A 16,256-nucleotide genomic window follows, 5' to 3' on the forward strand; every position below is an offset into this window, starting at 1 on the left:
AAGGTAAGAAAATGTTTTGTTTAGAAATGTACATTTGTGAATATGAAATGTGGCCAAAAGAATGAAATTAATTACATAAAATTGTTTAAACTTATTTCTATCGTAGGTAAAGAATCCAAGCAGTACATCTCTCAACAATAGTGTAAAATCTTCATAAATGCGTTCAATTATAAATATACTGATGTCTTGCCACAGTTTCCTTACATGAATACAATGCCAAATGCAACACGGTTTCTGGGTGGTCATTAAAAAAGGCACAATTTTAATTTTTCTTAAACTTGTTCATATAGTGGTTGGCAGGATAATATTTATTAATAATTTTAAAGGAAACTTCCTTAATTTAGTTAACAAGTAGGTATGTGTGTGGCAACATCCACATTTTTTCCCCGACAGATATTATCAATAAAACCGTTCCAATAAGGCGGTTACCTTTTGTGCGGGTAGGATATGCTATCCATAAGGTATGGATAGATACAACATACAGCTGAAACAAGGTTCAAATCGCTCTGTTGTTGAATGGACCAAATGAGAAACAAATCTTTCCTACAGATGAGTCAACAGGATTAATGGAAGGTAGGTTCTGAGGGTCAGGTATTGATTGACACGTTCTTGAATAATAAAGCAAGGCAGTTAACCCACTGTTCCCCGGGCGCCGATGACGTGGATGTTGATTAAGGCTAAATGCGGAAGACACATTTCAGTGGAATGCATTCAGTTGTTCAACTGGCTAGGTATCCCCCTTTCCCTAATACATGTGTTCCCCATCTTCCGTTTGTATAGCCTAGACGACCAAACCAATCGTTAATGAACAACAGGAATCGATGCAAGCCAGTTAAGAACAACTTATTTACGTTGACGGCCTACACCTGCCAAACACGGACGAAGCTGGGCCAATTGTACGCCGCCCTATGGGACTCTCAATCACCGCCGGTTGTGATACAGCCCGTTTTATTTATTGGCACAAAATATACAAAGTTTTTGTAGCGTGAGATGAGCAATAGCCAATGAGAGCTCGCCAAAGAATCCAATGAGATGACTTTATTTCGCATCACCCATAACGTGTAGACTCTAGAGAAGGAGCGATGACTACTGTTAGTATACGTTTGTACTTGCCTTTAATCAAAGCCACATTGTGAAATCGCTACATCTCTGAAGTTCACAAGCAATGTTATTCAATTCTAAATGTTGGCTAGATATTTCAACTCTGGCAAGCGTGAATGTCTGACTGAAAATATTTGAGGCTGCTTTGTGACACAGCTCCTTCTAGCTACATTAAATCACATTGTTTTCTCGAGACAGCGTGGTATCGACAATCCTCAACACCAAGAAGTGAAGAATCTTGCAGCGTTTGATATCAAAGCCCAAAATCAATATCGACTCATTGGAGATCGACCAAAATATTTGGTTATTTAAGTAGGGCAATTTGTTTAATTCCCTCTTACACATGCTGAGATACAGTATTCTACATTTGAATATTTACGGAGAAATCTAAAGATCAGACACAAACAGCAGATATTACATTTTCATAATATATTTAAATTTTGTTTCATCCCAAACTGAGAAATCAACTGATACAGGGTGTCAACATGATGCAACTTTTAAAACTTGATCAGTGCATTGTTTATTTTTGGAGCATCTCTGTAAACAGAATTTAACACATTCTCCTGAATGTCAAATACAATGGGCATAAGATCCAAACTGTGGCACAATCATGTTGGTTTAGTTTTAAAACAAAAGAGTGAATTCAAAACAGACAAAGGCATACAACATTAAAACATAGCTATTACTACATAGCATATGCATATGTTCCCAGCAGGAACGACTCGAGATTAGTGTATTTGCAAGCAACACATATTGCATCCCAAGCCTGTCATTTAACTTTGTTCTTCTGCTGGATCCTCTTCAGACATTCATGGAAAGAAGGAGGAACTGAAAAGACAAAAGTCATTTCATAATCAAAAGCAAATCATGTCTTGGTGGGCACATCACACCGGATGGACTTTACAGTGGAAACATATACACTTATTATACAAAATGTAATGTTCATATTATACACATTTTTATTATACCTGCAGTATGTTCATGTTGACCTGGCCTGTCTGGCCTTTGTCCAATGCTTGGAACACCCCTGGGGGAGGACAAATGTATATATTTTTGTCAACAACCAACATATTATTGGGTATGTCCAACAACTCCAAAGCATTAAACATCTCTGAGTGTTTACTTGTTCCACAAAAATACAAGTTATTTGACCAGTTACATCCCATAAGGTGGGACAGTCCCTTGGTACTCACTGAACATATTTTCCAGGCGGATGATGCAGGTGAGGTAGTCATCAAAGTCAATATCGTAGTTCTCATCAGCAAACCTCAAGCCAAGCAGCTGGAGGAGCTTGGTGTTCAGATGCATGCCTTGGATGGTGGAGACAGAATGTTACTAGTTAGGCTCTGATTCACACCTTTGCCTTCGTCTTTCTGGCCCCCTGAAATGTCTTCTTGAGAGAGCGTGGGACTACTCACAGAGAAAGAGACCTTCAAGATCAAAGGCAGGATTCAACACTAGCATTCTACCATTGAGATATGACCTTCTATGCAGGCATTTTGTTCTAACCCTATGTACCACGCAGTAGTCTCTCACCTGCTGCTTTGAGAGCTATGCGGAGCTCATAGGAGGACATCTTCCCTGACCGGTCTGTGTCATAAGAAATGAAGAGCATCTGCAACCAACACCATAGACATCGTTATCACCTACCTCCAATCCACACACATGTTCAATATTAAATTGCCGTCATAGGCTATTGTATAACAATGTATAGGCTATTGTATAACAATGTATATGATATTGTAACTGACAGCAAAATGTAGTCATGCTGTACTTACAATCCATTTCTTCATCTTTTCCCAGAAGACCTTGAACTCCTGGAACTCAAGCTGCCCTGAATTGTCAACCTGGATTGATCTGTCAAGGGAAGTAGCCTACATGACCAAAAGTATGTGGACATGCTCGTCAAACATCTCATTCCAAAATCATGGGCATTAATATTGAGTTGGTCCCCACTTTGCTGCTATAACAGCCTCCACTCTTCTGGGAAGGCTTTCCACTCGATGTTGGAACATTGCTGCGGGGACTTGCTTACTTTCAGCTACAAGAGCATTAGTGAGGACGGGCACTGATGTTGGGTGATAAGGCCTGGCTCACAGTCGGCGTTCCAATTCTTCCCAAAGGTGTTCGATGGGGTTGAGGTCAGGGTTCTGTGCAAGCCAGTCAAGTTCTTCCACACCGATCTCGACAAAACATTTCTGTATGGACCTCGCTTTGTGCACAGGGGCATTGTCATGCTGAAACAGCAAAGGTCCTTCCCAAACTGTTGCCACAAAGTTGGAAACACAAAATTGTCTAAAATGTAATTGTAGACTGTAGCATTAAGATTTCCCTTCACTGGAACTAAGAGGCCTAGCCCAAACCACGAAAAACAGCCCCATTATTCCTCTTCCACCAAACCTGACAGTTGGCACTATGCATTCCGTCAGGTGGCATCCGCCAAACCACATTCATCCATCAGACTTTCCAGATGGTGAAGCATGATTCATCTTTCTAGAAAATGCCTTTCCACTGCCCCACGGTCCAGTGGCGGCGAGCTTGACATCAATCCAGCCGATGTTTGGCATTGCGCATGGTGATCTTTGGCCTGTGTGCGGCTGCTCGACCATGGAAATTATTTTAATGAAACTCCTGATGAACAGTCATTGTGCTGACGTTGCTTCCAGAGGCAGTTTGGAACTCGGTAGTGAGTGTTGCAACCGAGGACAGACCATTTTTACACGCTTCAGCACTCGGCAATCCCGTTCTGTGAGCTTTGTGACCTACCACTTCACGGCTGAGCCGTTGTTGCTCCTAGACGTTTCCACTTCACAATAACAGCACTTACAGTTGACCAAGGCAGCTGTAGCAGGGCAGAAATTTGACGAACTGACTTGCTGGAAAGGTGGCATCCTATGACAGTGAAAGTCACGGAGCTCTTCAGTAAGGCCATTCTACTTCCAATGTTTGTCTATGGAGATTGCATGACTGTGTGCTTGATTTTATACACCTGTCAGCAACTGTGTGGCTGAAATAGCCAAATCTCCTAATTTGAAGGAGTGTCCACATATTTTTGTATATATAGTGTATATTGTAAAAGCATGACTCCAATTTTGATCACAATAATGCATTTTCCAAAGCCTCATTATAGGCGTTTAGGACAGGTAGAGGATACATCCATCAGGTTGATGATGCTGTGGCAGGTGTTGAGACTCAGACCGTCAAACTTGATCTCTCTCCCTGAAGAAAGAGAGAGGAACATCATAACAAATCCTTAAAATAATCACGATAATATTATAAAATCTGTAATCACAGACCCAGAGTGTGCAAGTTTTTTTTTTTAAACCTTTAAAGAGTCAAGAGTCAACCTATGTGCGTGTGGACATATTCAAATGACATTCACTGAATTGCTCTTTATGCTAACGCCGGGGTTGTAATAACACACAATGGATGTGACTTTAGAGGAGGGCTGCTTACTCCTGCTAAGTACTCCATTCAACACCTGCTGAAGCTCCGTGGCAGAGATGGCCTGGTCCTAAGGAGAAGACACAATAGACAAAATATGATATTCTGGCTATGACCAATGAGTGGCGCGCACGTTTCAAAGTTTATTCGCCACAGGACACAACAGGTGTAAACCAGTACAGTGAAATTCTTACATTGAGAGCTCTTTCAGGTCAGTGCCAGTACCTTATTCAATGTAGGGGTACTGGAGTGGTTGAGGTGGGTTTATACATAAAAAGTGACTGGTAGTAGGATATACATGTAAACAGGGCTGAAAAGTGACTGGTAGCAGGAATATATAAATACATTGTGGTAATATATACATGTATAGAGGAGTAACAGTGACCAGTAGCAGAAATAGCTAGATACTAATGGAAATCAATCATCAATTAATCACAGCGTAAATGGTAGTAATAAATCTAATCACTAATCATTTTAGCAGCAGCGTAGGTGTGAGGGGGTGTGTGGCGTCAATAATGAGTGTGTGAGTAAGGCTGTATGCGAGTGTGTGCGCGTGTGAGTAAGAGTGACAGTGAAGGTGTGTGTGTGTCAGAGTGGGTAGAGTGTGTGGATCGTCTGTGGGAGTGGGATATTATAAGAGGGAGAGCAGTAGTTGTTAGCCATTTAACAGTCTTATGACTAGGGGGTACGACATTACTGTTTTCCTTCGACATGCTCACAGTATCTGAATCAGTGACATTGCCAGTTTAGCAGAAACAGCTCTCCTCATTTCTTATAATATTTTTACTTTCTTACCGAACCAGCAATCTTTTCAAACATTCTCCTCAGTCCCTTCTCCTCATCCGTCTCCTCCTCTGGTAGACTGGGCATTGGGGGCTGAGAGATACATCACAATACATCATCAACGGGAAGTAAAGAGCATTGCAGTTTTGTGGTATTCAATAGCAGAGTACTTACATCGGGCAAATCAGCATCTACTGTGTTTCCCATCTCCCTGTTGATGACAACATCCTGTGATTAGCTTTCTATCACATACATTAACTTGTCCAGCAAATCTTACATTGAATAAAAGTCAAACAAATCTTAGTGTGGATTGGCTACAGCCATCAAGGGCTTTCATTCAACCTATCTGCTTGAAACTAATACTGATTCACAGACAATACTCCCAAACGTAAATATCATACATGGTTCCAGCTGCTTTCTCAGAGAAGATGCGTATGATGAAGTCGGCCTCGTCATGGGGCTGGAAGGTGGTGGGCACCAGCAGGTAGTTCCCTGGGGGCAAGGTGAAGCGCTCGGAGATCTCCCTCACGTTGATGTAGGTCTTACTGCGAGCCTTGGACCCATTGTAGCGGAAGAAGTCTTTCCCCAGATGGTCCTCATCTGCAGGGGCCTGAGGGAGAAGAGAGAGGGAGGGACATGTTTTTAGAGACCCTTCAAATTCTAATGGGGAACTTTGTGATGAACCACAATAACAGTAACTATAGGTAGCATGTACTAGGAAATTCAAAGGCAATGTATTCCTATTGTTTGTGCATATGGTCTCTTTGCCTGTTGTCTCTCTAACCTCATAAAGAGCAAAGCCGATGGTTTGCAGGTCCAGTCCCTCTTTCCTCAGCGCACGGCGGTTCTTCTGCATCAGAGCGATGACCACGCTGCACTTATCATTATTATCGTCAGCATGCAGCAGGGTCAGCTTGAACTGAGGGTTGGTCCAAAATGTATCTGGGGGAAAACAGGTTTAAATGGTTGTATTGTTGCTGGGCTGGAACAAAAGCCTACATACACTATCTGGCATTCCAGAATCAGTGTTGGTCACTTCTGGCACAGTGGATTCATCATAAAGATACAATTGGAATTCTTTTTATCTGGGTCATCAAACTTGTATGAACCAAGCTGACTGTCACATTACAAAGCTCAGATAGAAATGTACAGTGTAGAACATACATATTCATCTCTCATGTAGAATAGGGAATCAAGTCAAGTCTATTTATTACATTTCGGTCTGCAACCTTGTCCTCTCACCTATGAAGTTCCTGCAGCCGCCTGCGGTGGAGCCACGGATCCAGTTGCCCTCGAACATGTTCACCTCCCACTTCCGCTTGGTTTCGTCCGTCAGAGAGTCCGGCGTCAGGTTGCAGATCTCTATCTTGTCGTAGTTGGCCTTGAAGTCCTCAAACTCCATCCTGAAATAAGCAACCATTTTGATTCAGAAAAGTATTGTATACACGAGTGGTCCCCAAGCCACTGGAAAACCTATTGCTGTTGAACATGCGGGAAACTTTGATGTAGTGCCAGATGTAAAACTATTACAATCGCTGTTGTTACTAACCAGAATTCACCATCATCCATGGAGTTCTGAAGAATGCGTTTCTTCTCAGAACTGTCGATCACATTCCACTCCCTGGACCTGTAAGAGAGAGAACAGATGACAGAATAACCACTCTCCTATAATGCATAGTGTATGCTGGTTTTTATTCCTACTCATCTCAGCAACACCTAATGGAAATTAACTGGACTCACTCATCACTCCAGGCACCGTTCCATTCCACCTGTCCCCAAGGGTTCCTGATCCGGATCAGCTTGACCTTTTTCCCTCTGTAGTTAACCTCCTCAAGGCCTGTGATGGAGTAGGCGTGTCCCTTCACCAGTCCTGAAGCTGTCTGGGCCTCTGACTCAGCAGAGCTGGTGATCTGGAGAGAAGAAAAAACAGAAATTGTATCAGCCACAGAAGACCAGGACTATGTCTCTCAAACCTGGACCCATATTCACAAAGTGTCTCATAGTAGTAGGAGTGCAGATCTAGGATCAGGTTCATCCTGTCTATATTATCTTATTCATTGTAATCTAAAAAACAAAAGCTGATCCTATATCTGACCAGCACTCCTATTCTGAGAAGCTTTGGAAATACGGGACCTGGTGTCTAAGGACCACATGTATAATGGTCTTTCATTGAAACTGGTCTGGAGGCCCTTACGTCGATAGAGCAGCCCATCATTGAGCCTCTGTCGTAGGCCTTCTTCATGATGTTGAACAGGTCGGTTGGAGCACTTTTGGTCTCGTACGTCTCCCCCACGCCACCGGTGAAGTCCTCCATGGCCTCCAGGGTAGAGCCTCCCTTCAGGGACTCATAGCTCCCGTTCAACCTGACAGGACAAGGAATGGGATGGAATGGGTTAACTAGGGATAGAATTGCCGTCAAATAGCAGGCATCTGAAAATGAATCCAAGCTTTGCGGAGTGTCTGCATGCATTTGGTGAAAAATTGGTTACAATCATCCAATACTCATGTTTTACATGAACTACACACTATCAAGCAAACGTGACGATAAGTGACAATAGTTGTACAAAACACCTATTTGAGTTTGCATAAATGTTATACCTGTACTTTTCAAAGTTTACAAGTTACACATACTTGGCATAGGCCTTCTCCAGCAGTGCGCTCCAAAACTCGTTGTTGGAGGCAGAGTGGAGCAGCACCAGGCGGTTCCTCACAGCAGGCAGTCGGTCATCCACCACCACGTCCAGCCATCTGTTGTGCTGCCAGAACTGGAGGAGACAGACTATACTTAAGCAATAAGGCCCGAGGCGGTGAGGTATAAGGCCAATATACCACGGCTAAGGGCTGTATCCAGGCACGACGCAACGGAGAGTTCAGGGCTCGAACCACCCAGTTTATAATTACGGATGACTTTAACTAAAGAATTGTGTAATCACTGATGTCAATACAGTAAGTACTATGTACAGTGGGAGGAAAAAGGATGTGAACCCTTTGGAATTACCTGGATTTCTGCAGATACTGGTCATAACATTTTATCTGATCTTCCTCTAAGTCACAACAATAGACAAACAGCCTGCTTAAACTAATAACACACAAACAATTCATTGTTCATGTCCATTGAACACACCGTGTAAATATTCACAGTGCAGGTTGGAAAAAATATGTGAACCCTTGGATTTAATAACAGGTTGACCCTCCTTTGGCAGCAATAACCTCAAACAAATGTTTTCTGTAGTTGCGGATCAGACAACGGTCAGGGGGAATTTTGGGCCATTCCCCTTGACAAAACTGTTTCAGTTCCACACTATTCTTGGGATGTCTAGTGTGAACCGCGCTCAAGGTCATGCCACAGCATCTCAAACGGGTTGAGGTCATGACTGACTGGGCCACACCAGAAGGCGTATTTTCTTTTGTTCAAGCCAATCTGGTGTTGATTTACTTCTGTCATTTGGGTTGTTGTCCTGTTGCATCACCTAACTTCTGTTGAGCTTTAATTGGCAGACAGCCTTACATTCTCCTACAAAATATCTTGATAAAAAATGTCCTTTTTCTGTTGATGATAGCAAGCTGTCCAGGCCCTGATGCAGCCCCAAACCATGATGCTCCCTCCACCATAGTTTACAGTTGGGATGAGGTTTTGATGGTGTGCTGTGCTTTTTTTTCTCCACACATAGTGTTGTGTATTCCTTCCAAACAACACAACTTTACTTTCATCTGTCCACAGAATATTTTGCCAGTAGCGCTGTGGAACATCCAGGTGCTCTTTTGCGAACTTCAGACGTGCAGCAATGTTTTTTTGGACAGCAGTGGCTTTTTCCATGATGTCCTCCCATGAACACCATTCTTGTTTAGTGTTTTACGTATCGTAGACTCGTCAACAGAGATGTTAGCATCTTCCAGAGATTTCTGTAAGTCTTTAGCTGACACTCTAGGATTCTTCTTAACCTCATTGAGCATTCTGTGCTGTGCTCTTGCAGTCATCTTTGCAGGACGGCCACTCCTAGGGAGAGTAGCAACAGTGATGAAATTTCTCCATTTATAGACAATTTGTCTTACTGTGAACTGACTTTTAGAAATACGTTTGTAACCCTTTCCAGCTTCATGCATGGCAACATTTCTTAATCTTAGGTCTTCTGAGATCTCTTTTGTTCGTGGCATGTTTCACATCCGGAAACGCTTCTTGTGAATAGCCAACTCAAATTCTAAGAGTTTTTTATTGGGCAGGGCAGCTCTAATCAATATCTCCAATCTCGCCTCATTGATTCGACTCTAGGGTTAGTTGACGCCTGACTCCAATTAGCTTCTGGAGAAGTCATTAGCCTAGGGGTTCACATACTTTTTCCAACCTACACTGTGAATGCTTAAATGATGTATTCAATATAGACAAGAAAAACACAATAATTTGTGTGTTATTAGTATAAGCACACTGTGTTTGTCTGTTGTTGTGACTTAGATGAAGATCAGGTCAAATTGTATGTCAAATTAATTCAGAAATCCAGATAATTCCAAATGGTTTACATAATTGTTACAGGGGCAAGAAAAAGTAACATTTAAGACTCTGTGAATATTAATTCTGTGAATAATGTAATATTGTCATATAGATAAAATGCAATGTTCTGTCAATAAAAGTTGATAGTGGGCGATTTTTTTGTGGGCGATTCTACCTGGAAGTGGAAGATGCCAGCGTAGCTGCGGTCAAAGCCCTGGTCGTTGGGCACCACTCTGGCCAGGGTCTCCTTATGGAGGGTCAGAGAGGCAATGGCTGCCAGGAGCCAGCAGTCCCCTGGGTGACACAGACAGTGACAGACAGAGAGAGAGATTTAGTGAGTCAGGACCTACACACTGAAAGCCATGGACATAACCCCCCATCTTAGCTGTCATATGTGATGCTGGAGTCTAAGTTTTAAATTCAATGCCCGGGGGCCTTTTCAGGCCCGCAATCTGCTTTCTTGTGGTCCCCAGACAAATATCTCATTGTTATTTCTAGTGTTTGGATATGGATGTATGATATATGATTTGTATCATATAAGAAGCATTATGTATACAAACCTAGTGCTCCTTGACATATGTCTGTCCTGTCAGCCCCACCGACTATGAATTCGGGATTCTCGCAAAGTTCCTGTAAAAGAATAGGAGCAGGTGTAAGAGGCTTAGTGACAGTGGAGAAACAGGTTTAAACGGAGATGGGGTTAGGAGTGACTCTGCCGCCTCGGGTAGGTGTGTTCACATTCCTGGCGTCTTAATCAGTCCCCAGTCACTGGAACGCAGAAACACAGAGAGGCGGTACAGGTATTCATTCACAAGGGTCACCCGAGAGAAAAATGTGTAAGGATCATAAATAGGATCTTAGTTGGATCTTTCCCATTTTAGTATCTAATGTTACAGGGAGAGATGGTTTTCTTGGAGGTTTGAGGTATGCTAGTGTTAATGGTTGATCACAGATCTTATTCGTTACACACTGCTGTATCAACCTTGGCAAGGCACTCACTCTCATTGGCGGTGTGTGGTCAGCGGTATGTATTGAAATGCACAGTATGAAAGTTGTTGTGGATAAACAATGAGTGAAAACTGGCTAGCGTAAACTCCTAAGATTAGCTAACCTCTCCGAGCACATAACCACCACTCCCAGCAAAGTCAACAGAGAGAAAACATTCAATGCATGCTTCAAGGCTACATTCCAGAAGACTGTGCCCTACACGTGAGACAGGCATGTACAGCATCTCTAGCTTCATTTGTGTACATAGGACATTTTAAAGTTCCAAGTTTCAAGACATGAACACTGCAGAAAGGGAATTTGATATTAGCCAAATAAAAGTATCGGCTAATACATTCCTTCCTTACAGTACTGGTTTTAAAGGGATGGTTGGATAAAAGCTTGTCATCAACAGACAGAACTGGCCAGGTCATGAGGTTTGATATAATGTGAACAAGGTAAATATAAGGATTATAGTCTTCTATACTTTAACATTGTATAGTGTCTTGCCTTCAGATCAAATTAGCAATCTACCTACGACAGAGACCCCACCCAGGCCATTCCTTCTCAACGATCAACTACAAATATTCTAATTACACTGTAATTACCACTAATTACTGTATTTGTCACATTTAGCGCCCTCGTAGTAGACCATTTGTACTATAGCTTACATACCCCAGGCCTCTTCCATTCAAAGTTGATGGGCACACTCTGGCTGTAGTAGAGGGATGAGTCGCAGGCAGGGAAGTCTGGGTCCTCAAACAGTTTCTTCTTCTGTAGACACTCCTGCCTCAGCTGCTCAAACGTCTTCCCATCCGCTTGGGTGCTGATCGACTTGGCGGGCATCTTGAGGGCTCAGACTAAAGGGGAAACTAGGGAGAGATGGAGAAGGACGGTGTGTGTGTGTGGGAGAGATGTCCCTTGTTTGTGAGCAGTGACAGAGACTGGGAGAGAGAGAGAGAGGGGCGTTGGTGTTTTGCCAGTCCTGTTTCTTTGATGTGTATGTGGTTTGGACAGAGTGACAAGCTTGTCAAGCAGGTGGGTAGATAGGTACACACCCTCCAGACATAAACTGGTTTATCCACTCCCATGGCAACACACCTGACCTCGCCCACTTTCCCTGCCCAACTGGCTGTTACTGCTCGCTCTCTGATATGAGAGTTCACTATAGAATGTGTTCTAGAATGTCTGGTTTTAGGTAGTGACAGATTTTAAGTCACTGCTAACATGTTATGTATATTTGAAGTGGAACAGCACAAGATCAAGTTTTAGATCTTAAAGATCAGGATCAATTTGTGGAGAAATAGTTGATCCTATGACATTAAAAGGCCATTTACAGATAAAAGGCTGATATGAACAGAAAATGTATGTCAACTGACAAGATTATCCATTTGTTTTATCTTTACCATTATAGATATGAAACAATAAACACTCCCAAGTCAAAATCTTTCTCTTAAATTTTCACCTACAAAAGAAAAACACGCAACAGGGTGCCATCTCTCTTGGAAAAGAAAAACCAGGTACAGCCAGTCAGAGATTACAAAAATATATTTACACTTCTCAGCATATTACAAATAATGCCACTAACAGAATGGTAAGAAACAAAGTACAGCTGTCATTCTTTCCCTGTGACTACTCTCATATTGATCACAGTTCAGCATTTTATAGCATACCAACATTCTCAATTAGCGGTGATGATGTTTAACATGAGGACAAATTCTGGGGAGATGCAGATTTTAAACAACTCAAGTAATCGAATAGCCAGAGACCCATTTTTAAGATCAATGTGAATTTTGTGCGTGACCGAATAAAACAGGTGTTGACCAAGGCACTAGACCCAAAATGCAATCCTCATCCGTAATCATGCCAAGCTAACATTCTACTTTGATGTAAATTTATTGGAAACATTTGAGCCTGAAAAGTTGAGGTCTCACTAGTAGGACCCATCAGGTAGTTCTCAGTGAAATTGCCATAAATCAAAAGTCTTTCCCTACCCTCTTCCATGTAACTTCTCATTTTGGCATTGTGGATATAAGCATCAAAATAAAACCAAGTCATTTTTTGCAGTATGTTCAGATTAACAGCTCTTATTCTACTCAGAGATCTTGTCAAAAACAACCTTGAGTGGGCAATTTTAGCAAGTGACCTTTTGGCCTGAAATTAAGCCTCTCTGTGATTGGCTTAGGGAAGAAAACATGTATGTCTCCATGGTGACCATGTTTTTTTAGTTTTGAACAAAACTAAACAGACAGACCAAACAAAACAAAATGGCTACTGTCCATGTTTCTCCTGCGCTGTTCCCGTCACCAGGAGCAAGTTACAGGCCATGAACTGGACGTTGAGCACATTGCTGGTGTTGCCTGTGTAGAGCCCCACCAGCTCGCTGGACGAGCCATCCGCGTGTGTTGTGCTGTGGGAGTTTCGGATGTCCCACACCCTGACTGAGTTGTCCATGGAAGAGGAGGCCACCAGGCTGCTGTCGGGGCTGAACGACAGGCTGGTGACACTGTCCGTGTGGCCCCTCAGGTCCTTGACCAGAGCCCCTGAGGCCAGGTCCCACAGCTTCACCCGTTGGTCCTCGCCCGCCGATGCCAGGTACTTCCCATTGGGCGCGAAGGCTACGGACAACACAGGGCCGCGGTGGCCTGTGAACAGGCGCACTGACGCCCCCTGCTGGGTACTCCAGAGGCGGACGGTTTTATCCGTTGAGCCTGTGGCCAGGTAGTTTGAGTTGGGGTGGAACTTGACGCAGTCCACGTCCGCTAGGTGGCCGGCGTAGAGCCTCAGAGGGTAGGTCCTGGAGAAAGTCCAGAGGCGGGCGGTGCGGTCGTGGGAGCCGCTGGCAAAGTAGAGGCTGCAGGGGCTGACGTCCACGTCCCAGACAGGGTAGGCGTGACCCTGGTAGAGAGCCGTGTTGGTGAAGCTGCCCAGGTCCCAGTAGCGAATGGACGTGTCCTCCGAGCAGGACAGCAGGCCAGAGCTGTCTGTCAGGAAGGCTGTGCGGAACACCGGACCGCTGTGGCCACGCAGGGTCTTGATCTCGCTGCCTGAGCCGTCCTCTTCATCTGCCTGAATACAGGGGGAAAAGAGTAAATTGACATTTTTAGAGGACACACCATTGTACTGCCTAGATATGTAAAAGTTTCCCATATTTGGCAGCAGAGATACTAACAACCGCCATGCCATTTATCTAACAACTGACTATTTCTGTAAAAATCGTAACCAAAGAAAATCCTCTCACCTCCTCTTCCAGCACGTCACATGCTAGGCGGATGTGTGACACGTCAGTCCGGTGTGGCCTGGCCTTCAGTTTCCTGGCCCTAAGACTCCATAGCTTGACGGCCGAGCTGTCGAACCCGGCGGCCAGCAGCTTGCTGTCAGCAGACACCTCTGCCGTGTTCAGTAGCTGCTCTGTGTGCTGGAAGGCATAGAAGCACACGGTGGTGAGTGACGGCGGCCCCTCACGCACCTTCTTAATGCAGTCCTGCAGTGCCTCCAGGGCCACCTCGCTCTGCGGGATCCCTGTGGGGACCTCCACCCCTGCCGCCTCTCCTCGCTCAGGGCCATCCGCACCCGACCACGAGGAGGTAGAGTTGGGGGCCGTGGTGGTGGCCCCGGTAGCTCCCGCACCTGTCGTCCCGTACAGCTGGTAGTCGGTGCGTGGTGAGGAGGTGACCTCTACCTGGATGTGGGTGCTGAGGGCCCTGCAGAGGGTATTGTTGTCTTCGCTCTGCAGGTAGCGTAACAAGTAACTGTAGGCCGGCTCCGTCAGGTTCACCACGTACTTGTGGTCGAGTAAGGCCAGGAGCTTGGGGTTGGCGGTGACATCCTGCTGGGTGAGGACATGGCGAAGCTGCTCCACGGTGGAGCGCTGCTCGGCGTCCCCCAGGAAGAGGCTGTGGAAGCGGCTGTAGAAGCCATCCACCGCCCCCTTCAGGCTGCAGCGTACCATGTCCAGGTGGAGGTAAACGAAGAGTGGGTACAGGACGCAGCTCACCTCCTGGCCCCATGGCAACACCGCTTCTGGACCAGAGAAAATAAACAAAGAGTAGGGCCACGATCCTATGCCAACAATAACTAGCATAGCATTTACAATACATTGCTTAATACTAAGTGGTAAGTTAGTACGGACACTGGAACATAGCCCAATGTTGCATAGCAGCGTACATATCATGAGTCTCTATGCAATTGTGAAGTACCTGAAAGAAAATTGCGAAGTCTGGAAAATTGGGTCTCGTACTGTTGAGGGTCAGCTTGGCAAGGCGCAGCAGAGACAATGTTTGCACACCCCGACTCTGTCTGCACTGCTCAAAGAAAGAGAGACAATAAGATTAGGTATATGTCCATGAGTAATCACCTTGTACTACTCATCCTAAACTAAAAGATAATGCTTGAGCTTCTCAATAAGTGAGATTTGCTTAATCATGTCTGCAAAAATAGTTGGCATCATTCCCCCATTACATCTGTGATACTAGTTTAACTTGATTTGGTCATAGATCTTTGCAGAAGATACCGGCCAGCTGCCACTTCAAAGACTCACCTGTGAGGTTGGCAGCCATCTCCTCTGCGGACTGGGACAGTTTAGTCCCCTTCAGGGAACTTTCAGTGTCCACATACTGCCTCCGCTTCAGGTACTGAGCTACAGTGTACTGGATCTGCTCCGTGCGTACCCGCTTCATAACCTCGGAAAATATTAAATAGTATAACACCATGGGCAAAAGCAAATGTTTACCTGCATTAAGACGTTGTTTATCTGATGTAACTTACTGCATTGAATTTCCATAAATGAGTTAACTCCTTACAAACACTGCTAGAAATTAGATAGCTCTATTAATAACTTGATGGAATTACAGACCCATGAGTAACTCACTTCAGTGGTGTTGAAGAGAAAAATGTGCTATATGGCTAGCTAGCTAACACTTTCCAACACAACAACCATTCAATAGAACTGCTAGCAAGGGTCACCATGCAAACTTGGGAGAATCATGAATGACGTGCGTACAAGTGAGCAACAAATGCACTGGTAAAATGATGCACCAAACAGCTTAAGCAAAGAGTATTGCAGTCCTGTCATTAGCAAGCTAGCCAGCAGCTAACGTTGGCTAAGCTAGCTAGTCGACAGAAGGGCCACACGGCCCTTTCTGAACTTTAAGCCGGTTTAGCGAAAAACATCTTATCAACAACAACTTGGCCACTCACTGCATATCGTGCTGATATTCTTCGTTGTCAATTACAGCTATTAAGGAGATTATATTTATGCAATGTGATTGTTTTTTATCACAAATATCCCGTTGCCTATCGTAGCAACCCCATCACGTATGTCTACCCCTTTCATCAAATAGCAGCTCGCTCTCATCTTGCAGTCATCGATCGATTGACTTATCTTGCCTGGATGTGATGGCAAAAAATCTAATTTGTGTTCTGTTTACTGACACCCAAAACACTACAACTAGCTAAT

The 16,256-nt window shown here is 44.1% G+C and overlaps 2 protein-coding genes across 3 annotated transcripts; both read right to left on the minus strand.

The window, feature by feature from the left end:
* Positions 1 to 1,515: 1,515 nt before the first annotated feature.
* Positions 1,516 to 11,831, minus strand: LOC115142485 (calpain-9-like). Its single transcript, XM_029681989.2, has 19 exons — positions 11,474 to 11,831; positions 10,375 to 10,444; positions 9,990 to 10,108; positions 7,960 to 8,093; positions 7,523 to 7,691; positions 7,069 to 7,238; positions 6,878 to 6,955; positions 6,571 to 6,731; positions 6,113 to 6,270; positions 5,730 to 5,938; positions 5,503 to 5,539; positions 5,341 to 5,421; positions 4,558 to 4,615; positions 4,256 to 4,320; positions 2,880 to 2,948; positions 2,638 to 2,716; positions 2,295 to 2,411; positions 2,070 to 2,128; positions 1,516 to 1,929 (listed from the first exon to the last, which is right to left on the minus strand). The coding sequence occupies exons 1-19, from the start codon at positions 11,642 to 11,644 to the stop codon at positions 1,903 to 1,905; spliced, it is 2,031 nt and encodes a 676-aa protein (XP_029537849.1). The 5' UTR covers positions 11,645 to 11,831; the 3' UTR covers positions 1,516 to 1,902.
* Positions 11,832 to 12,328: 497 nt separating this feature from the next.
* Positions 12,329 to 16,229, minus strand: LOC115142486 (TAF5-like RNA polymerase II p300/CBP-associated factor-associated factor 65 kDa subunit 5L). Of its 2 annotated transcripts, XM_029681993.2 has the most exons (5): positions 15,998 to 16,229; positions 15,339 to 15,480; positions 14,998 to 15,102; positions 14,040 to 14,821; positions 12,329 to 13,867 (listed from the first exon to the last, which is right to left on the minus strand). In XM_029681993.2, exons 2-5 carry the CDS (start codon positions 15,475 to 15,477, stop codon positions 13,070 to 13,072), a joined length of 1,824 nt encoding a protein of 607 aa, XP_029537853.1. In that variant the 5' UTR covers positions 15,478 to 15,480; positions 15,998 to 16,229; the 3' UTR covers positions 12,329 to 13,069. The 2 variants fall into 2 exon arrangements, with proteins under 2 accessions (XP_029537853.1, XP_029537851.1); XM_029681991.2 differs by lacking the exon at positions 15,998 to 16,229 and having other exon boundaries at positions 15,339 to 15,990.
* Positions 16,230 to 16,256: the final 27 nt, after the last annotated feature.

This window comes from Oncorhynchus nerka, linkage group LG15 (assembly GCF_034236695.1).
Source record: "Oncorhynchus nerka isolate Pitt River linkage group LG15, Oner_Uvic_2.0, whole genome shotgun sequence".
NCBI classification, from domain to species: Eukaryota; Metazoa; Chordata; class Actinopteri; order Salmoniformes; family Salmonidae; genus Oncorhynchus; species Oncorhynchus nerka.